Below are 22,288 nucleotides of genomic sequence, written 5' to 3'. Positions count from 1 at the left end.
AAGCAAAATGAGGAATTTGTTCACCACTTCCCATCAACAGGCAGATGTTCAGCTATGTCCTTGAAAGCAGGGCTCCATCATGCATAGCAGTTCCTTGGCAAGGCAAAGGCCATAAGCCTTGATCATCCCCACCTTCCTCCTCCTCTCCCCAGCTCTTATTGCTGAGCGTGGTGTTTATATGGCAGGGAATATCCCTTTCATCATTTTGGGTTGGCTGTGTCCCCTCCCAGCTCCCTGTGCACCCCCAGAACATCCTTGTCATCAACCCAGATTCAAAACATGGCACAGGCTGCTGGGAAGAAAACTCTCCATCCCAGGCAGACCCAGTACACTTTGTTTTATAAGGAAGAGTAATACTACAGTTCTATTAAGAATTTTTCCAGCACAATTTGAAATATTACATTTTGTAGTAGTGCATTATTTTTAGGAATTTTAAAAATATTTATGGGGAAGAGGGAGAGACTTGAATAGTTTTCAGTATACCTACAGAAAGCATGTTCTCGTTTGCCAGTTTATAAAGAAACAAACTGTTAGAACTAAATCAGATTCACATTTGATTAAAGATCAAACTAGTAACTGATAGAACCAAGATCACTGGTTTCTGAGTAGTCTCAATTTTTGTAAATTGAAGGCTCATGTTCCAGTGACCACTAGTCACACCGTTATCTAAGTGACAGTGTAAAAAAACCCTCTCATTTAAATGTATTTTTACTTAATCCAACTTAATCCAAAACTGCATTTGTTAATAAAATAGCAATTAATGTCATTTACATGGGTAACTTGCTTTTTGGTATCCAGGAATAAGAGTTTCCATATAATGTTCTGAATATTGCTTTCCTATGTTTACAAAAGCATCAGGTGGCTCCTGTGCATTTACTTTTTCACTGATTAATATACAGAGAACAATTAGCTGTGGAATATTATTATATTCCAAAAATATGGTTACTGAAACTTTTTTTTCTTTGCTGATATTTTTCCCGTTATGTTAGTTTGGTAATTAAAAATATCATCTAAGTGTCAGAAAAACTGCAGCTTTGAACCAGCAGTAGAGTTGTAAAGCAGTAGAAGAGACTTCTTTTTAAGATTTATCCTCTTGGGTTTGATAGCAGAAGCTATCTATGTGCACAATGATGTTTCGTCATACACGATAGTAATTCCCATTTTAAATAGAAATGCTTGCTTCTTTTCACTTTTTAATATTGCGTGTGTTATCATTACTATGTTTGTATTGTTTTGTGGTTGAAAATGAAAATATTTTTAAGATGTTAATATTTAAATATTTTTAGAACAGCTGATACTCTCAGTAAATTAGAGCATTTCCCCCTCATTTGTAACATGGAACCATTTATTTCAGAATATTAAGGAGAAGCTCTTGGTTTGTACTACTCTTGATTTACCAAAATGTCAACCAAGCCTACACCAGTTGGCAGGATCTGGTTTGTCTCTATCAGTCTGCAGAGATATTTAGCTGAGCAAATGTAGTTTTAACTAGTGTATCAGCCACGTTTAATATGCTGCTATATATCTGACTGCCAAACTTCATTAGTACTTGCAGTATTAGCAGTCATTATTTCAATCTGCTGCCTCAAGGTCAGCTTTCACTCCCCACCTCTGTCCTTGAAGGTATTTCAAGCTCATGATTTAGAAATGAAAGAATGTAAATACTTGTGCTCTACATCTGCACCTACCTCAGATTACATCCCCGTGTCCTCGATCCTGTCACTTACCTCTGTTAAAATTGTGCTTGTTTGCTGCATTTGTGTAATTTATTTCCTGCAAAGAAGTATTGATGGAATTGAATTATTCACCCAGTATTTTGCTTTGGGGTCCAATGATAAAAGAGGTATGCATACTTAAGGGAAATTTAAATTCATTTCACATGTTTTAAATTATTTCTTTAGTTTCTATTCCTGAATCCTCAGAAGATGGGGAGTAATGTAGCTTTTTAAATATTTAAATTCTAGTTGAAAAAAAAATTATTTTCATGTTGTTGACATGGCATATCGATGTTCTCAGTTGTTGGTGGTGTTTGTTTTTTTTTTAATTATGAGATCCTACAATTCCTCTACAATAAAATAATATGATACACTAAAGCAAGGAGCAAACCAAATTAGGTAGAGCTGAACAGAGTAAAAGGAAGCAGGGCTAGGAGCGATTTCAGAGATCGCCTTCCCAACAGGCTCTCCCTGGCCAGTTCTTAAAGGCCTTCAGTGATGGGGATTATAGTTCCTGCCCACACAATGTTTATTTGTAGTTGTTTTTATTCCTTTTCTTTTGAATGACAAGTAAGTCTGTTAACTGTAGGGACAGTATTTATGCAGGTTTTTGACAAACTGCTTTGTAATCTTTTTATAATAAATCTCATCGGTGTCACAGTCTCTGTTGCTCTTACATACGTCTGATTTACTGACGAAGCTCAAACTGTTTCAGTCTTTGGTGTTTTCCAGCTCCTGAGGGAATCTTATCAAACTATTTTAAACCAACCTTGAACGTATTTTATTCTCAAAGGAGTAGCAGACAAAACACTGACTGTGGTGTGGGAGCACAACAAAAGACAGAAAAGTTTTGCTTCCTCTAAGTAATTCTTTAAAATCTCAAGCTGACAAATAAGCATGTACATACTCAGTTCAATTTCCCTCTTACTTCAAAATGGACAATTTTGGGTATCATTCTCTTTCACTAGAATACAATATATTGTCTGGTGCTCCAGCAATTCTCCACTACAGCCTTAGGTAGGTGTCTTTGGGCAAAATGAATTTCACGTGGTCCTACAGTGGCCAGACAAATACTGAACTTTGCACAGACAAATACTGAATTTTCTGCGGTTGTACGTTTGGTCACAGGAATCACTTATTTCAGAGTTGTTGCATAAAATATTTCTAGATGTCACAGGAAGGTGTTGAGTAGAGAGATCCTTTGCACAGATTAACTCAGACACTAGAAGCAGTGCTTTGCACCACCAATACTGATAGAGCGAAGTGCTCACGTGGGTGAACAAATAAATTTGTCTATCTCACAGTTCTTTCTGGGTAGCAATGTTAAAGTACTGTATATTGACTTGATGCTTCCTGAAGACAACATGCTGTGGCTCTTTTATCCACACATGACTGTTTTGTGCAGGTTCGGAGAAGAAAAAGCTAAAGTTAACGCCCGTAAGTGTGTTCTTTCTAAATTTTCAGCTGCTAGTGTCTTTGGAATTTTTGTTAGCAGTAGAAAGTTTTCTGATCCCACAAATTGTCTGCCAGAGATTTTTCTGTGCAGGAAGCTAACACCTTGCATCCTTTCCCCTTTTGGTGCAGATGTACATGGTTAGTCACAAAAGGAGCTTTAATTTCATGATGAAATCTTTAGATAAAGAGAATCAGAATGGGGAGAATAAGATACCTGTAGTAGTCAAATGAAACACGAGGTTAACTAGCATAAAGGCAGAACTTGAACTCTTGCAGTTAAACAAAACATAATTTATAAAGAAATCACACTTTGTTCTTGTAAGCTTTGATCTGATTTTGCATGTGGTTTTAGACAGTACGTTTTCAAATAACTTGCATTTCTCCAATGACAGGTCTTAACTGATGTGGCTTCAATGGCATATTAATTTTGTTGACCTGGCTGCAACAGTTAGATTTTGAGCAGCAAAAGAAAAGCCAGCAAAGAACTGATAAGGCAGCAGAGTTGGCTTTTATCTGAAGAAGTTCTCTAGTGTTATTTCTGGTACATTATCAGTGTGAATTTGTTATACAGTACAGGTCTATAGTTACTCTTTATTTTTTTTTTTTCTCCCCTCATTTAGGCTTTCACATGTGAAATAGCTGGTCTATTAAATGCAATTCTTGGAACTGTAGTGGAGTATTGGATCATCTCAAGTTTGCTTATGAACAGAAATATGTTTCATCAAATAGCTGATGATTTGGCTCACTACATTGCCATTTCCTGTGATGGTGAGTATTTGAAATGCCTCTCGAAGTCTTCTAATCAGATACACTGAAGTCCAAACTAAAATCCCCAGTTTACTTTCAGGTTGTATTTCACCTTTTGCTTCAGCTCTGCAGCCTTTGTGGTGTCATCTGTACATATGCAGCTGTGAGAAACTGTGTTATTGTGTGCATGTGTCTGTCTGTCTGTCCAAAGCAAAGACCAAACAGAACAGGCTTTCTGACTAAAATCCCTCTAAAGAAATCCAAGAAGACATTAATGTGAAAGCAAGAATTGCACAGTGTGAAGAATTAAAAAAATATCTTTGGAGCTTCCTTGTCAGTTTAGGAAGAGCTTTAAGCATATCATAACAAGCCATAACCTCAGAGAAGCAATTGGGACACCTTAGTTCAGGCCAGTTCCCAGGTGAATTTTTTCACTCCACAACCTTGATTTTGTTTGCTAAAGATACTTCAGCCTTAAGTCCAAAAGCTACGCTGAACTCTTGGACTTCAAATGAAACATTTCAGTGTCTCATTCAAAATCTTTACATTTTATGGACTTTATTTGGGGGATGGGGGAAAATTCCTTAGTCTCATGAATCAGTATTGTTCCTCTTCATTAAGCATACTAGAGAAAGAGAAATGTCACAACTCAAATGAACCATTGTCATTTGACATGAAATGTCATTTGAGATATCTGTCCTTTTAGGAAATAGGGGATAAGGAACTCAAAAGATGAAAGAAAATAGTCTCAGGAGAACTAGTGAATGTTTATAATTTCATTTTCAAACTCAGTTCCCACCAAAGATATTTTTTTTTTTCCAATTAGGAAATAGCAGGAAATCTGTAACTAACTTGTTACACCTGTATGGTTATCCTGATTTCAGTCACCATTTTCTCTAGAGATAGTGTATGTAGGCCTCATTTAAGGTGTTGCTTCCATCTCCTACCTGGACACTTGAAAAGGACTATCCTGAAAAAATTACACTAAAATCTTAGTCTCTAGATAAATGTTTCCACTCCAGTCCTGTAGAAAGCAAATTATCTAGAACCATCATAGCCTCCCCTAGATTTTAGAAGACCAAATCAATTGGAACCTTATAATATTTAAATCAATGGAGCTTTTAGTGTCTACCACTATTGCCACCTCTCCAACAGATATTCTAGCTTTCATGTAATAGGAAGAATCTTGGGTATATATTTCTGTGACACTTTCCTACTTTCCTGTACACAAGTGGAAAGTGATACTTTCTGTGCTCTCCTCCACCAAAAGCATTCACAATCTGGTTATAAAGAGTTAAGAGTCTTTGACCTGTTGGTGATCGCTGTGGCTTGGTTCAGTCTGCAGCACTTAAAGCCCCAAAAACTGTTACAGTTTACCTGAATTCTATCACTGTTAGATCAGGAAACATCTATACTCTCAAAACTTGTGCTTCTGTTTTGATTGAGTCTACAGATCAGTTAATGTATGAGCACTTCTTAGCAGAACAGAATATTCCCTGAGTAAAGACTTTCTTCCTCATGGCAGACCTTGCTTTCCAGAGGTTTCAGTTGCTATTTTGACAAAACTATTTTGCTAGAATCAAAATACAAATAGAAAAAAAAAAAAAGAGAGGTAGGACAGATCTATGCCTGTATATATTGAGGTAGATATACATTCTTCTGCCACTGTCTGTATTGGGTTTTTTTTTCAAACAGGATGAACTATTTGCTATAACATAGAATTTATCGGTCACCCTGCATTACTTGCGCATTTCTTTGTTTCATGTATTACACATTTTAGATATGAATAGAGTTTTTATTGTGTCACAGATTTTAAAGATGATTACTTCTATAACTTCCCAAATAAATAATTTAATTTTCAAATTCAAGGCGCAATTTTATAAAATTGTATTTAAAGGGTATTTTAAAAAAGTTTCACATAAAAAATGGTGCTTTGCCTTTTAAAATCTGCTGACCATTTTATTAGAAGCTGGTCTTATTATCAGATGATGGATAAAATCTTTTTTAATATGAGTATTTTTAGTAATTCTCATGGAGAATAACTTATGAATCTGTAACAGCAGGAAAAAAATATCTGGAGGAGTTATCTTATAGGTAACTCTAGGTGTACAGGTTTGTGTATTCTCATTTTAAGGCTCTTTTCTTTCCTTTTGCTCTTTATCCAGATTTTTCAATAAGTGAATTGAAAATGTTCATTTCTTCCATACCATCCCGTTGGCTTCAAATGTTTGTTGCAGAAGCAGTTTTCAAAAAAATGTGTTTACAGAGGAATATAGCTATTTCTAAAGAACCTCTTTCTCTTCAGAAAATAGTAAGTCAACCTTCTACTCCTTAATAACCTATCATACGTAGACATTTTGCAAGTAATTGGATTCATTGAAGTCTTGGAAAATATCTTTCTTTTGTGGCCTAAGGTCATACTCATTGGATGCATTGTCTCCCACCTGTAGATAGACTCTACTACATTTAAATGTCTTTTTGCCCAAGATCTGGGTTCTAAAGAAGATTTTTCTTACCAGGGAATTTGTGATACCTGATTAATTTGTTTACATGCAGTTAACATGAAAAATCACAGTGACAGCTTTTAAAAATATTCTCTGATTTATATACTTTATTGCAGTATTCAATTTTAATTAAGAAAAATGTCCAATATAGTGTGATTTTCCTGGGATATCTTTTCCGTAAGGTTTTTCGAGAGGTGACAGTCTACTATTTTATAGTGTCCAAGTATTTGTTACATACAAGATCTCATTATTTTGAACCACAGTGTATTCCTGTTAATTTCTCCTCGTAAGAAACTTTTTCCTACTTGCAAACCTTTTCCTGCCTTCAGATCACAAATTGTGATAGTTGATGAAGAAATACATGATGAAAGCTGTGAAAGAAATTCTCAAAACCATGACTGCTGGCAGGATGTAGGCAAATCACGCAGGAATCACGTGCCCTAACTTACAGCCTCATTTCAGTAATCTTAATACTAAGGACTAACCAGAATATGGAATCCGTATCTTTTTCTATATGGCCTAAAATTCCATGGGACAGTCAAAGAAAAACAAATTTTTACCTTTACACGTTTTCCGTACATGAGTTTTCTTGAATTTTACAGGAGTTTATTGTGAACCGAGATCATTGTTTATTAATACATCATATTTAAACAGAGCTGGAACAAAAGACTGTCAGAATTTTAAAAATAAACCAACTATATATCTAATATTTAACATATGTTGCCAACACATATGCAGCAGCAATTGCTATCTTTAGTATTGCCATGACTACTGATCACTCTCTGCAACTACTTAAATGTAAATTTTTTGTAGTGCTTGAAACAGGTTCATGTGCTTTTTGTGGCTTTCCTTGGCATTGTAGTTCTTCTCTTCTCATTCCACAGAGTAAATACTAATTACTGTCCAGTTTTGCCAGCTTTTCTCATACAGGATGTTATCAGCTGGGCTTGTCTACTGGTTCCAGTAGTGCCTTCCTACTCTTTGGTGGTAAATGTACAGTGAGGGTGCAAATAAGGTGTCCCCCACCCATTGCAAATTTTCTGCAGAATGTACAGTGATCTGATAGATACTCAAAACTGTCTTTAATATCTTTATTCAGATACAACCATTGTGTAACCCATGGGTGACTTCCATCACTAGGGGTTTTTCCTGTGCTTTACCAAACTGCAGAAACTTACACGACTTTTTAAAGTGAGGGTATAGGTGGGTTGGAAGCTCCTGGAAGGAAACAAAAATTTCAACAATGTCCAAAACTACCGTAATAAAGAGAGATCATCTAAGAGATAACTGGCTTATTGCCCCTGCAATGCTCAAGGGCTTAATCCAGCCCCTCATCTTAGGAGAGATGAAGGAGGGGAGTGAGTATTTCTTTACCAAATTGCTCCCTGAGTTGGGAGTGAGAAGCTTGTAAATACTTTAAGCAGCCAAGAATCAATTAGCTTTACTTTCCAGCTAAAGTAATCAGAATTTCCTCAGCTACTAAAAAACCAAGAGAGAGGTCTAGAATTTTGCACTTTCTGGCTCAGACACAGCCCACTCACCTCTGAGGCCAGCATGAAGAGTGAATTACAAGAATATAAAAAAGATTGCAGAAGACAACTTTATCTGTATGTGCAATCATTTAGGGATCATATTTTTTAAAACTTCGATGCAGCAAGCTGTGAGTGGGGGGTGACTGCCTGGCATGAAGTGCGGCGGAAGAAAATCCCCGCGTTTTAATTTACTGTCTACGGAGTCACTGAAAATGTTGTTTTTGCAACAGGTCTGTTGCTATTTGCCTGCTTTGCGAGAGGTGGGGATGCAGGAGACCAGGAGGATGCAGAAAGCAAAGAAAACGAAAATAGGGCAACGGCCGTGCCCTGAGTCTCAGAGGGCATTACAGATGCTATATGGTGATAAGCAGAACCAAGTCAAAGTGCTGCCTGATCTACCGTAAGTAATACCTATAACATCACCAGTTTTATTCTGCTGGGGGGGACAGCTTCTGACCTGACACGTTTCTTGAACTTTATGTGACCTGTTTTGTTGTCTGCAAATTACTGGGGCTGACAGAAAGCTCCATTGTAAACCTGTAACACCTCTGGCCTGGGGTTCCCCCTTTTTCTCCTCAACCCCCATCTCAGTGTATACGCAGACTGATGTGCTTGTATTTTCCCAGTGTTAAATTTAAAGTGTACATATACAAGTTGAACTGTTCGCAGAATTACCTTTAAGCAAAGTTTAATTGTGGGTAATTTAATTTTATTACTGTTTTAAATACAGTTATACTTAAATGACATAAAAATTACGTAGTTAAGACATTTCAGAAATACCTCTGAAATGGATAGATCTAAGTATGCTATATGTACACATTTAAAAGCATGAAGTATATATACATTATCTTAAAATATAAAACAATGATTTTAGATGTGCCCACTTTGCTCTGCTTTCAGTGACTTAATCTTTAATAAGTGCCCTACTTTGACAAAGAAGCTTAGAACACAACCAGAAGTTGAGGCTTCATACACCAAAGAGAACTGCTACGTTTTGGCCGAAGAGGTACATTTTTACAAGAGAAATCTTAAAGGTATGCTATTAATTTATGTTAAAAACTTTATATGGTTAGAATCGGCAGTTTCAGGTTTTAAAATCTTGTCCTGATGAATGCTGAACTATTGGGCTTATGCCCAATAATTATTTTCTTAGGTTCATCTTTCTTTTTTTTTTCCCCAATGTCTGTTTAAAAGGAGGAGCTGTATATATGGTGGGGTAAAGCTGCCTTCCCCTCCCCCTCCCAGATATTAAACACAGTGTACAGCTTGTGTGAGCTCATTCCAGTCTTGCCCGCCTTACTTTGCTAATCCACCTCAACCTGTGCTTGGTAGGATCAACGTCTTCTGATTTGAAAGTATAATTCAGTCTTCATCTCTTTTCAGTCCTAGACATTTTGTGAACAAAGACCGAGGAGTATGCTATGTTACATAGCTGTGTTAAGCATATGGACTGTTTTCTTCCAGGCATTCAGCCCAGACTATGAAAGGCATTTGGCTTTTGTCTTAGCTATACTGGAACCCAAGTACCTAAGGAATAAAACAGCGCTGCAGTAATTCATTCAGTCCCTACTTACTACGCAAATTTAATAAATCATACTTTACATGAGCCTTTACCTGAACAGAATTACTTGCTGGGACTACTTTTTGTCATCTTCATCATCAGAAATTTGCCTATAACGCTTCAAACGCAGCTATATTAATCATGATGCCCAAGAGAAGGCTTAGAAAAAAACTGGGAAAAGCAAGCTGGGATTGTTCAAAAAATTAAAACCAGAATTGTATCACAAACACTGAAGGACAAGAAAAGCCCCTCACCCTCTTTTGGGATTTAAGAGAGCTTCAGTAACAGAGCCAGACCATGCATTTTTAAAATTGGTTCCCTTTCTCTCTATTGCTTTTGCAAGTAAAATTGATGTGAATTATTACATGCTGACTTCTACAAAGAAAAGTGAGCTGAAGGACTAGGGTGAAAAAAAAAAACCCAAACCAACTGCTTTTTTTTTTTCTATTCTTCCTTTGCCAAAACTGCAAGTAGTATCTTCTGTTGAAAGAATGAGTGTGGAGCTGACAGATTTACATAGTGAAGGTATTAATGTAACAAAATATACCATGTAAATCTTATCGTGAGGGCTGAGAGATTTAGCCCCAGATATTTTTCATTTTTTCTAAGATGTTTGTTGCGTCGTCTTTCACCTGGCGTCAAGATTTTCCTCTGGCTCTTGTTCAAACCTAATCATTTAGTGAAAGTGAAACAGCATTTAGCATGGGTCTGAAGTTTTTATCATGCAGAAACTAGTGGTGTCTCTACATGCAAGCAGCAGTTCTCAGCTGCTGGCTGTTCAGTTTTTCACACTTACTACAGCTTTACGTGGTACTAAGGCTTAGGTGTTTTTTTTTTCCCCACAGGATTTTCATCATCATCATTATTATTATTATTATTATTATTAATATTATTATTATGACCCCTTCATTTATTTCTCTGTCTTTCCCCCCTCCCTTGCTACTGTAGCCAAGTCAGGCAGCCTATTGAGAAACAGCAAACCATCTGTTAACGGATTTGAAGTTCTGAATTATACTTGAGTGTGTAGAGGCACTCGTGCTTAGCCAGAAACATTCATTTGAATTAAGCTATAAATGCTGTGTAAAAAGAACCATACATTTTAACGTAGGTTCATGAATAAATTTAAGGGAGGGCAACTGCACTCTAAAGTTTTATTGCTTCAAAACCCAGTATTTTTGGTGTTCTGTGATCACTTGGTGCTTTTATGGTGTGATTGAAGCTTTAAACCTTGAACTGGGGGGAGATAATTCCTGTGTTAAACCGTTTGCAATACAATTTCATTGCTGGATCTCTGGTGGAACAGAAGCTCTGTGGGTTTTTTTTGAATTTTCTTAAAAGATGGTTAAACAGGAGAAAGGAAAATCTTACTCATTATTGAATTTTCTGGCGTATAGCCAGGTCTCCTAGTTCCAGGCACTTTGATTATTTTCTTTAGTTGCTATCTTGCCTAGTCTAGTGTAATCTATTAATTTTTTATGGTAGGAGAGACAGCCCTGCATAGAGCTTGCATAAGAAACAAAGTGGAGAGATTGATTCAGCTTCTCTCTTCCCCTGGAATAGACATTAATGTTAAAGGTAAGTTATTCAATTTCTCTACAGAACTAAAAAATTAAGCCAGATAAAGAACTGTATTAATATATGTGTGTAATAAAGTTTGTATTTATGCTATTAAAACTGTCTTTATTATTTTAAACAACACAGAATGAGGAATGTTTTACCAAAAATTGAGGAAAGGTTAATTTATAGCTAAAATGCATTTTAAAATCACATTTAAATGCATTTTAAAATCACAATATTGATTTTTAAAAACACTATATAATTTTGTTTCAGATGTTTTTCAGTAGAATTTGTTGTTTTGAAATCACAGGCTGCCCACCGCAGCCAGGATGAGTGCGGAAGAGTGAAGCGTTCTGCCGTCTTAATAAATTACGTTATTAACATTTTAGTGCTACTTCTGCTGTTTTAAAAACTTCCCCTTGATTTATAATTCAGACTATGCTGGCTGGACGCCTTTGCATGAAGCCTGTAACCATGGCAGCACAGTGTGTGTCCGTGAAATTTTGCAGCGTTGTCCAGAGGTAGACCTGCTCAGTCAAGTGGACGGGGTGACTCCTTTGCATGATGCACTGTCAAACGGACACGTAGAAATTGGCAAGCTGCTCCTTCAGCACGGGGGTGAGTGCCTTTATGCTAAATGGGCTTAGGGAAATCAGCTGCTGCTCCGACTTCCTTATGAAGTTCGTGGTGTGGGGTTTTTTTGGGGGTTTTTTTTGTTGTTTTTTTTTCCTTAATCGTTGCTCGAAATACAATGTTATTATGAAATATTTATTTTAAAACATTTTTAAGCCAAGCTGTTTTGGTCACAATAAAAATAATACTGTTTTCACACTTATCTTGATCAGCTGAATATGAAATTAACCAGGATTTTCACATTTTTTTCCAATATGGTAATGTTTTTATTCTGCATTTTACACCATATGCATTGTAACTGTATTCTCCAAACTCATTAATGGAGATAAAGATTACCTAGTCACCAAGCAAAGCTAAGGATTTTTCTTTTGTTTTGATTTATTTTTACCACAATGCAAAAATAGATCGGTAAATCTCTATATAATCATGTATTTCAACATAAATTTGTTCAGCATTTATGAAAATTAATGTGATCGTCTTTGAAGAACACAATTAGCTTGGTAATTAGTTTAAGAAAGGAATCTATATTGTAATTGCGATAACTGCTGTTTAGGGATAGTAGTGGGAGGGATGCCTTAGTTTCTAAAAAAAAAAATACATTGCCCCTTAGGCAGACACATGATAAATGTTTTGAACAACATTTTTTGTTCGGTGACAGGGAACTTGTATCTTGCCTTGAAATATACTGTATCAATATAATTAACTTAGCATTTTTAAAAAAAAAAAAAAAATCAGGTGCGAAGAAGGGTCTTGAATATCAACTCTTCCTCCTTTTAATTCGTTTATTGGAACGAGTGTTTGTGACATCCCTACCATCCACCCACTCTGTCAGTTTAATCTCTGTGCGTTATGCGCCGAGTCCAGATTTTTTTTTTTTGCAGTCAGGATCGTTCTGCCTGTAGCCACGAGGCAGAAGAATGCGCCGTATTTAGATGGCCTATTACTTAATTAAGGTAGAGAAACAACGTTTCATTTCATCCTTCGGTGTGACCTCCCTATTTACAGTCTTCTCCTGCCCCCTAAAGGCTATTTCTGAGTCTGTTGTGCGAGCGCCGGCTGGTAATCAATACCTTCCTCTGCCTTCTGCCTCCTGTCTCTGCCCAGCCCCAGCTCTGTGGTGGCTCCCAGGTGTTTTATGCACCTCCTGAGCCCTGTCCTTGACGTGCCAAGCCAAAACCTGGGCTCCATCCCACATCTCCAGGTGATGCACCATCCCACACAGCGGTGGAGCCCAGCTCCTCCATCAGAAAGGGCACGGGGCTGACAGATGCGTGTTTCTCCTCCGCTTCCCTGAAGAAGAGGTGGTGGATGATCCCCGTGTCCATGGGGAAGAGCTCGCCTCACACTTGCATTCATCAAGGCTTTTTCTGGCAACTCCAGGGCCGTGTGTGCCCTTATCTTTGCCGTTGTCACCGGCTGCGTTTTGGCCTGTCAGACAGCTGACAGGGCTGTGCCTGTTGTCCCCTCGGTGAGGATCTGCTCAGCTCAGTAATTTACAACACACCTCTGCAAAAACTTTTCCTGCTTTCTGGCTCTAAAAACCTTCAGCTTGCAAGAGTTAATTATACATAATATGCATATGCGTATATATATGTATGTATATGTAAATACACATGTCATAGACATACATTTATATATGCATATAGTCTATGTAGTGTTTTACTCCATCAATGATTATGTATATGCATGCTATATACATAATATAACCATAATATGTGTATAATATATATACATATGTAATCATTGATGGAGTAAAACAATACAGCCTTAACCACAGCAAAGTCAAAACCTCCAGTATGGGGGTTTACATACCAGTTACATACCCAGTATGGGTATGTAACCTGGTGAAGTACCTTTTGCAATTAAAATATATTTCTGAAAATGTATTCCAGTTCAAATTTATCATCATTTATCATCCAGTTGTCATCGTTACTTTAGCCTAGTAACCCCAGTTTATGTAAGAAGATTCCTGGTGGTGTTTGTCTTTGAGAAACACACCTGTAGTGTGTTAACTGCCCTTGGTTTTCCTTACTGGTACAGCCTTTCTTAAGCTCATCAAGATGTCTGTAAACTGTTTAATTATTAATAGCTCCATTGTACTAATAAACAGGAAATGCCGAAAGAATGTAGTATAATCTGAACAGGTAAAATATGTTCCATTTACTTACTTTAAAGCTATTTACTAGAGTCATTGCTTTTTGCATTTCAGAAGTCTGTTAAGACCAGATTTTGAAACTCTGTTGTTTGGGGAGACTGGGATTCCTGCCTCAATAATTTACATTGTTGCTTAGCCTAGGACAAGGTTGAGCACATCATCCACTAAAGTAAAATAAAGACCATCATAGTAACACACCTACAACTTAGAGTCAGTGTCGGCAAATAAGCTGGTCAATAAAATACTTAATGGAATTTTACAACAATAGTAACATTACATTTTTATTTGATATTTTGGGATAAGCAACATGTAAATTTCTTTTTCATTTCTGTATAATAATGCTTGGTTTTCAGCCTAGCAAAACTGGGAAGAAAATTAAGACAATATCCTAAAAGAAACTGTTGCAAAGGGTCATTCTGCATGTTCTAGATTATACTGCAAATGTGTAACTCATCAGTTACATCAGCATAACTTAGTAGAAGAAGGAATTTAAACAGAGTACTAGCTTCTGGCAAAAACCAAACTCAGATCTTGTTCGGCTGCCAAGTTGAATGTGCTGTTATTATTAATGTTTATATTTTCCCTGCAGGACCAGTCCTTCTACAGCAGAGGGACTCCAATGGAGAACTGCCACTGGATTATGTTGAGTCCGAAGCTGTAAAGCAAGAACTCCTGAATGTTGTTCATCCAGAAGAGAACATTGACAGCTTCTGTGAACGCACAGAACAAGATTTTTGCAGTCAGCAGGGAGAACTGTGGTTGATTTTATTTAATAAGATGCTGCTGAATTTCTGTTCGGTTTATAATCTGTCTTCACCCTTTACTTTAACTCTCAGAGAGGTAGCTTGTTCAAATGCACTTCCAGTAATGGCTTGTGATAACTGTAGGATGAAAAATAGATTTTCTGCAGATTGGTTAGTAGATACATATTTTAAAGAGCTAGAAACTTTTCAAAAGCTACCAGAGTTTCTTGAAGAAATATCTGCAAACATGTTGTTTTTCCCCGGAGAACAGATGAATGCTTTATTAGCAACTCTGGAAACTATGGTCGAGGCATATCGGCTCTTTACTTAAATCTTTGTAGCAGTTAGCTTCCAAACAAGCCCCATTGGTTGAATCTTGACAGCCCTTGGCATTGGGCTAACTTTTTTTCTGCTAACCAAAGAATTACAAATTTCACAGCCCTACACATTATTATCTCCCATGTTGTTAATACTTTCCTCTGCCAGAACCTGGAAGTCAGATGCCTTGATGCAGTGCGCTTAAAAAACAGTGTGTTTAAGGCAATGTTTTTTCCAATACCAGTGCCTTTTGGTGGTCTGATAGACCTGGACACCTCTCACCACCTCAGAGGGGTGTTGTATCCTTTGCACCAAATTAAACTTTGTGTTTGCTGTCCTGGAGATCTTTATTGCACACACACAAAAACGCGTCACATCCGTTTCTGCGGTGACTGAGTTGAGGACGGATGGCCCAGATTTGCAGAAGGGGTGGTTTGCAGAACCCCAGTGGGTACCACCCATTAGAGCCTTAAAATGGTGAAGTCACCGTGCTGTTCCCAGGCCAGTGATGCTGGAAGGGGCCAAACCCACCCTGGGCTGAACTTGGGGTGTCCTGGGCTCTGCGCTGACTCCCCTTGGCTTGGGGTGTTTTGGTAAACCCATTACAGCAGCAGAGTATAAAATGATCTGGTAGCACTCCTGGGATTCCCTCAACTAAAGATGCCGGTGGAAGCAGTGGCACAAATCTAGTTCTGTTGGCAGGGGAATTTACAAAGGATTAGACAAGGCAGTTTTAAGTATGTACTGGGCATCAGATTCTGACACTAAGTATGGATCTCCTTAAAAATTACACCCCATTTAATATGAGAATTTTGTTCTCCATTCTGTGAATACATGCAAACTACACATGATAAATCCTCTAAACTAATCCTCTAACCTAATTTAGGATTGTCTGCTACGTATTCTATCAGATGGGCCTTTTAATTAATTAAGAAAAAGGGAAAATCCTGTGCTGTTCTTTAGAGGTATCGAGGCTGGTGAGGCAGCTGAACTACAGAATTGTGCTGCACAGGGCTGGGGATGCTTAAAAGTTAGATGTTTTGAAGAGCTTTTATTGCACATTTATATAGCAACAACTGCTGTTCTTGCCTTGCATCTTTGTAGAATTCCAGTGCCAAAGTCATTTCAGACTGGGGCCTGGAAGAAATGCATTTTTAAGGGAAGCTTATTCCTTAAGAATAAGAAGGAAGTGCTGCTTTACTGGGGATACCTGATTTATTTTTTTTTTTTCTAATAGTTTCAGTAGTACATCAAGAATAATTTAAAATCTTAGCCTTCAAAAGGAAGGTACTAATTAGCAGTGTTTCCAATTCTTCTGTAATAGCAATTTATAATATTAAAAAAAAAAAAAAAGAACCCTAAAAGAAAGGGTGGGGATAATAGCTGCTGCTGAAATTGATGTTGCTTGACTAGAGGGAATAAGTTACGTTGATGCAGCTGGCTTGCAACACATTAAAACTTCCATTTAGCCTTTCTGCAGCTGAGATATATGATCTCATAGCAATTAATCCACTGAAGATGCTCAGACTGAGTTGGTCTTGGAACCAGACCTGTGTTACAAATGCTCGGTGTTTATTAATGGCTGATTATTATTGTTATACATGCATGCAGAATGGCCTGCTCTGGTAGAATAAAGGGCTGGCGCGTATCAGGTTTGCTTCTGTTTGTGCACTTTTGATTTTTCTGTAGTAAGAAAAAAAACCTTTATCCTGTATGAGATGGACTAATAAACATCAATCTTCCCTGTTGCAAGGTGTGGTGAAAGAGACGCTACGTACATGCTTTCTAAAGAATACAAAATACACATTTAAGTTGGCAATATTGACATTTTCTTTAGTCATTAATTTGATAGGTAAATGGAAATTTATAATAATTGGGACTTAGAGAACCACAGAAGAATAATTCTGCTCCTAATATAATACATTAGTGACTGAAATGAAAGCAGGAAAAGCATTATTTTGGTCTGATAAAGAGAGTGGTTCTGCTTACATATCCTAGGTATTCCTGCAATTATTTGCTATTATGTCATTTAGACAGGAAAAAAAAGCACATCAATCATTTGTAAGTCCTGCATTTAAACTAATTTAAAGTACATCTCTCCAAGATACGATAAAGAAAAGTAATGTGCTAAATGAATATTATTAACATTGCAAAGTGAAACATTCAAAAGTTAGCAAATGTCTGAATTAATATTCCACATGTAGCCCCAACTTAAATATTGTCTGTGCGCATCGTCAGTCTTTAATTATATGGTGACACAATTTTGTTCTTTCTAATGTTCTCTCGGTTTAAGTAAGGATCACGCGTTGAAAATTTTCCTGTTATTTCCCAGTTATGCTCTTAACAGAGTTCAGTTTTATACATATTCAGTTCTATCTGTACTCAAGTTTGCAAACTCCCTATCCTTAAAAAATCTTAAGTATATCTCAGTCGTATTTAACATAAAATTATGTGCTTCATCTGATTTATTAGAGAGTACCTGTTCTCCTTCAGAGAAGCAAAACTTTCCTGTTAAATCACGATTGCAATAAAGTGAGATCTATTAAGTGATTAAACTGTCTGCTTTGTAAAAATCCCTCTTGGTATGTGGGCTACTTCCCACTTCTTGCCTCAGTTAAAGGAGCAAACAAAACCACCCGACCAGCCCCGTGCCCCCTTTTTTCTCTCTACACCCACATTTCTCACCCTTCACAGGCACCAAGGCACATCTTCATCCTCCGTCCACCCTGTTTCCCCCAGGCCATAAATGTTCTTTGTTGTTCTCCACCTTCAGCAGGCAGGGATCAAGCTTAAAAAGTCACCAAAAAAAAAAAGTTGCCAAGTTTGGCTGAATTTCAGTGTTGTGTTTTCTCTGTACTGTACTGTACTCTCAGTTTCATGCTGCTGGCGTTTCGAGAGAGGGAGCGCGGCCGTCGACGTGCAAAAACCTCCATGATATTTGTGAGGCATTTTTACAGTGTTTCCTGATTTTGAAACGGTCACACTCGCTGGCAAATAAATCACTGCTGCCAGTGCAGTAGGAGGCTGGGCTCGGGAGTTTTGCTCTTGATTTCTTTTATTTTCTTTAGGAGCAGAGGTTAGCTCATAAAATTTAAATCATAGAATGATAGAATGGTTTGGGTTGGAAGGGACCTCCAAGATCATGGAGTTCCAACCCCCCTGCCCTGGGCAGGGACACCTCCCACTAGAGCAGGTTGCTCAAAGCCCCATCCAGCCTGGCCTTGAACCCCTCCAGGGATGGGGCACCCACACCTTCCCTGGGCAACCTGTTCCAGTGTCTCACCACCCTCAGAGTAAAAAATTTCTTCCTGAGATCTAATCTGAATCTTTTTTCTCCCAATTTAAAACCGTTGCCCCTTGTCCTATCACTACACTTCCTGGCAAAGAGTCCTTCTCCAGCTCTTCTCCAGGCACCCTTCAGGTATTGAAAGGCCGCTATAAGGTCTCCCCAGAGCCTTCTCTTCTCCAGGCTGAACAACCCCAGCTCCCTCAGCCCGTCTTCATTATTCCTTCAAATATTCCTGTGGCTTCAATTTAATTTTAATTTAATTAATTTTAATTTTAAATTTATTTTACATTTAATTTTAAATTTGTTATAACAGAGATGGGGGTTCAAACCTCAGAGCTTGAGCTCCCTTTAAACTATCTAAATAGTCCTGAAGCTCTTTCCTTCACATTCTGCCATCCCGAGTGATGCTGAAGTGCTGGAAGGCAGAAGGGCAGCATCACAAATGCCCTCTGCAGGGACAGGTTGAACCTTCTCCCCTTCGTTCGAGGACCACGCTGGGCATTTTTCCCTTTGCACCAAATTTGGAGGAACCCACCTCCAGTTTCTTGTTGGGCAAGTGCAGCCTTCATGGTGTCGTCCTACATTGAACTTGCACTGGCTGCATGAAAATGCATTTTTCTTAAATGGGGATCCAAGTTAGTGAGTTTGACCCTGCAAGAGGGGAGATGGAGCTGAGCTGTGGGGAAGAACTTGTTTGGTGTGAGGGTGGTGAGAGCCTGGCCCAGGTTGCCCCGAGAAGCTGTGGCTGCCCCATCCCTGGAGGGGTTCAAGGGCAGGTTGGAGGGGGCTTGGAGCAGCCTGGTGTGGTGGGAGGTGTCCCTGCCCAGGGCAGGGGGTGGCACTGGGGGGGCTTGAAGGTCCCTTCCCACCCAAACCATCCCATGAATCTGTGACTGAACCAGACCCATCTGTAGGAGGGGTCATTTCATCTCCTCCTGTGCCACCTGCAGATGTCACACTATAGAAAATGTAAAATGTAAATGTATTTACTATTGGAGAAATGTCCCAATCTCAATGCAAGTCCCGAGGGAACACCACGAGGAACGCTCCACGCTCAGTGGTTATTCCCCAACACACACTGTTTAAAATATGCCAGATAATGCCTTTTTTTTTTTTTTTAACCTGTTAAGTGCACATTAAATAATTACAATCACCAAACTGCAATATGTAAGTGTCCTTACAAGTCCATAAATTTATCATCGTATTTTCCAGGATATGAAATTATATTTCTGTAGAACAGCTCTAAAAATTGCACTTTGGAAAATACTCATCTCTGCTCTCATACACAGGTAAAGACAGTGAAAACACACCTAATTTATCAACCAAACTTGAAATCTATGAGGGGAAATTCCTTTTTTTTTTTTTTTTAAACCTGTTAAGTGCACATTAAATAATTACAATCACCAAACTGCAATATGTAAGTGTCCTTACAAGTTCATAAATTTATCATTGTATTTTCCAGGATATTAAATTATGTTTCTGTAGGAGAACAGCTCTAAAAATTGCACTTTTTGGAAAATACTCATCTCTGCTCTCATATGCAGGTAAAGATAGTGAAAACACACCTAATTTATCAACCAAACTTGAAATCTCTGAGGGGAAAAAAATAAGTTATCTAAGTAGTTGCTTTAAGTCAGGATATCCACAGATACTATAAAAGTAGCATATTTTAGGCAGTATTTAGGCAAAATCCCTTCTTTTAAAAAATTATGAGCTGGGGAGTGCAGGTCTCCAGTAACACCGACCCACACAGGCGTCTGTGAACCGGGTGCTTGGAGACTATGATCCAATGGCTCAAAAAATAATTAGAAATATTGAAAAACAGTGCTTCTGACTACCTAAAGCTGATGGTAATATACCTCTTTTAAAAGTTAAGACTATTTTGCTGGTTTTAACAACATCAGGAATGACTGTTTCCACCCACAGTTGAAGAGAATTTGAATTCTCTGGAGTTGGGTGGCTGGAGAGGGAAGGAAACAGAGAAGACACAACGGCCCCAAAAATGCCGCGCTCAAGCCCAGTTGAGAAACCGAGACCCAGCCTGAGGGTTCTTTGGGTGCAATTTTCATTAATCTTTCAGGAGAACTCTCCTATTGACGCTGGAAAATTGTCATTAATCTGGAATGTAGGAAAAGTGACAATTAAAGAGCAGTGGGCCGAAGAGCTTACACCGGTTGTTGAGAGTGCTGACACAGGGAAGTTCACCTGGTGTGGCTTGTCACCCGCACACAGCCTAATTAATCTCATTCTTTTCTTACCTAAATGAGCTTGTATACATTTGCTGAATGTCATCGTTTTTCAGGAGAGTTGTGGAAAGAAGGACTCATCCTCATTCAACTCCCCTGGCACCTAAATCCCCTCACTCTTGTGTTCGAGGGGAGTGGAAGTTTTGCTAAGACACGTAACTGCCTCGTTACAGCTCGTTTGGAACCAATGGGGCTCTTGGAAATTCACAGAATCCCAGAATTTTAGGGGTTGGAAGGGACCTGTGGAGATCATCCAGTCCAATCCTCTGCCAGAGCAGGTCCACCCAGAACAGGTATTCGGGAAAGTCAAAGCTAAGGTCAAAAAATAATTTTAAATTGAACTTATTTAGAGAAATATCAAAGAAATCATAAAAATTCAGTATCAATAATTCTGCTTGTTGGTTTACTAAATGCCTATTTGCCCATTTAGCCTTAAAATTGGACATTTTCTAGTTCTCACTCATGCTCCAAATCCTCCTTTTAATGATGTTACGTTATTTACCCCAATACCTACGTGCCTGCCTGCTGAAAGTTTACTCTGAGGACAAACACCATCTGGCTGTTTGAGGTGGTCCCTTCCAGGGTGTCCAAAGCCCACCCTCTCTGCGTGGGGGATGCCCTGTTGATGGCGGCTCTTGAGCTACTGGAGGCTGAACTTCACGTGGACACCATGTGGAGGGGTCATAACATGGTCTTCTCCATTGACCCCTCCTGATTTTGGGAGCTTTCAGAGAACATGGAGAATTGCTTGTTCCCGGAAGGACCTTTGAACCTCCACACAGAAAAGCATGGTGGGAAATGATGAGATTAAACAATGGGTAGAGTTATGGAGGCTCGAGCATACCTGTATTTAGAGGGACTTCACCACCATCACTAAATTAAGGTGCAGGTTAGGTTTTTATTTTTGCTGTTGTTTTGATACTTGAAAAATCCAGAAAAATCACCTCAAATGCCACTTCGCACCACAGCAGCACCAGGTTTGAGGCAAGTTGCTAGCCCAGGAAATCTTTGAGGTCCCCCTCGGCTTCTTAGGGGAGAGACATCCCTACAAGGCATAATGAGGATCAGGCTTATCGTTCAAAACTCTGCCCTCCCCCAGTAGAGGGACTTCACCACCATCACTAAATTAAAGTGCAGGTTGGGGGTTTTTTTTGCTGTTGTTTCGATACTTGAAAAATCCAGAAAAATCACCTCAAATGCCACTTCGCACCACAGCAGCACCAGGTTTGAGGCAAGTTGCTAGCCCAGGAAATCTTTGAGGTCCCCCTCGGCTTCTTAGGGGAGAGACATCCCTACAAGGCATAATGAGGATCAGGCTTATCGTTCAAAACTCTGCCCTCCCCCAGAAACCTCCACAGGCCAGAGCATCTTCTCCAGGGGGGGAGACAATTGACTTTTCTCCCGCAGGGGTCCACCTGCACACCCTTGTTTCTGCAATACCTGCATGAAATACCTTCAGCCTGGAGAAGAGAAGGCTCCGGGGAGACCTTATAACAGCCTATCAATATCTGGAGGGAGCTACAAGAGAGCTGGAGAAGGACTCTTTGCCAGGAGTTGGCAGGGGGGTTGGAACTCCATGATCTTGGAGGTCCCTTCCAACCCCAACCATTCTATCATTCTATGAAATCTTCTTCAAACGCAGTTGCATTCCCCATCCCAGGCTCTGGCCGAGCCGGGTTGGGGCCCAAGGGCTCTGCCCGTTGCCGGTGGTGCCTGTGATGCGCTCCGGCCCCTGGGACACCACGGGGGACGCGTCACAATGGGGGGGGGCTATAAAGGGGGCCACAGCAGGCAGCTGGCCCAGTACGGCCTGCGCCGGCGGTGAGGGAGCTC

At 39.0% G+C, this 22,288-nt stretch overlaps 1 protein-coding gene across 4 annotated transcripts in view; it reads left to right on the top strand.

Annotated features, from left to right (window-relative positions):
- Nucleotides 1–16,668, top strand: part of SLF1 (SMC5-SMC6 complex localization factor 1) — a 41,117-nt gene extending 24,449 nt beyond the window's left edge. For all 4 annotated transcript variants that reach the window (XM_014936865.1, XM_014936864.1, XM_014936863.1 and 1 more), the window contains exons 12-18: nucleotides 3,791–3,938; nucleotides 6,083–6,228; nucleotides 8,184–8,353; nucleotides 8,854–8,987; nucleotides 10,997–11,089; nucleotides 11,507–11,689; nucleotides 14,449–16,668. In XM_014936865.1, the coding sequence (XP_014792351.1) occupies nucleotides 3,791–3,938; nucleotides 6,083–6,228; nucleotides 8,184–8,353; nucleotides 8,854–8,987; nucleotides 10,997–11,089; nucleotides 11,507–11,689; nucleotides 14,449–14,933 (1,359 nt within the window). In that variant the 3' untranslated portion in view covers nucleotides 14,934–16,668. The remainder of the gene's footprint in view (nucleotides 1–3,790; nucleotides 3,939–6,082; nucleotides 6,229–8,183; nucleotides 8,354–8,853; nucleotides 8,988–10,996; nucleotides 11,090–11,506; nucleotides 11,690–14,448) is intronic.
- Nucleotides 16,669–22,288: the final 5,620 nt, after the last annotated feature.

This window comes from Calidris pugnax, unplaced genomic scaffold, assembly GCF_001431845.1.
Source record: "Calidris pugnax isolate Ruff unplaced genomic scaffold, ASM143184v1 scaffold40, whole genome shotgun sequence".
Taxonomy (NCBI): domain Eukaryota; kingdom Metazoa; phylum Chordata; class Aves; order Charadriiformes; family Scolopacidae; genus Calidris; species Calidris pugnax.
The sequence above is the reverse complement of the archived record's forward strand: the minus strand, read 5'-3'. Positions and strand labels throughout refer to the sequence as shown.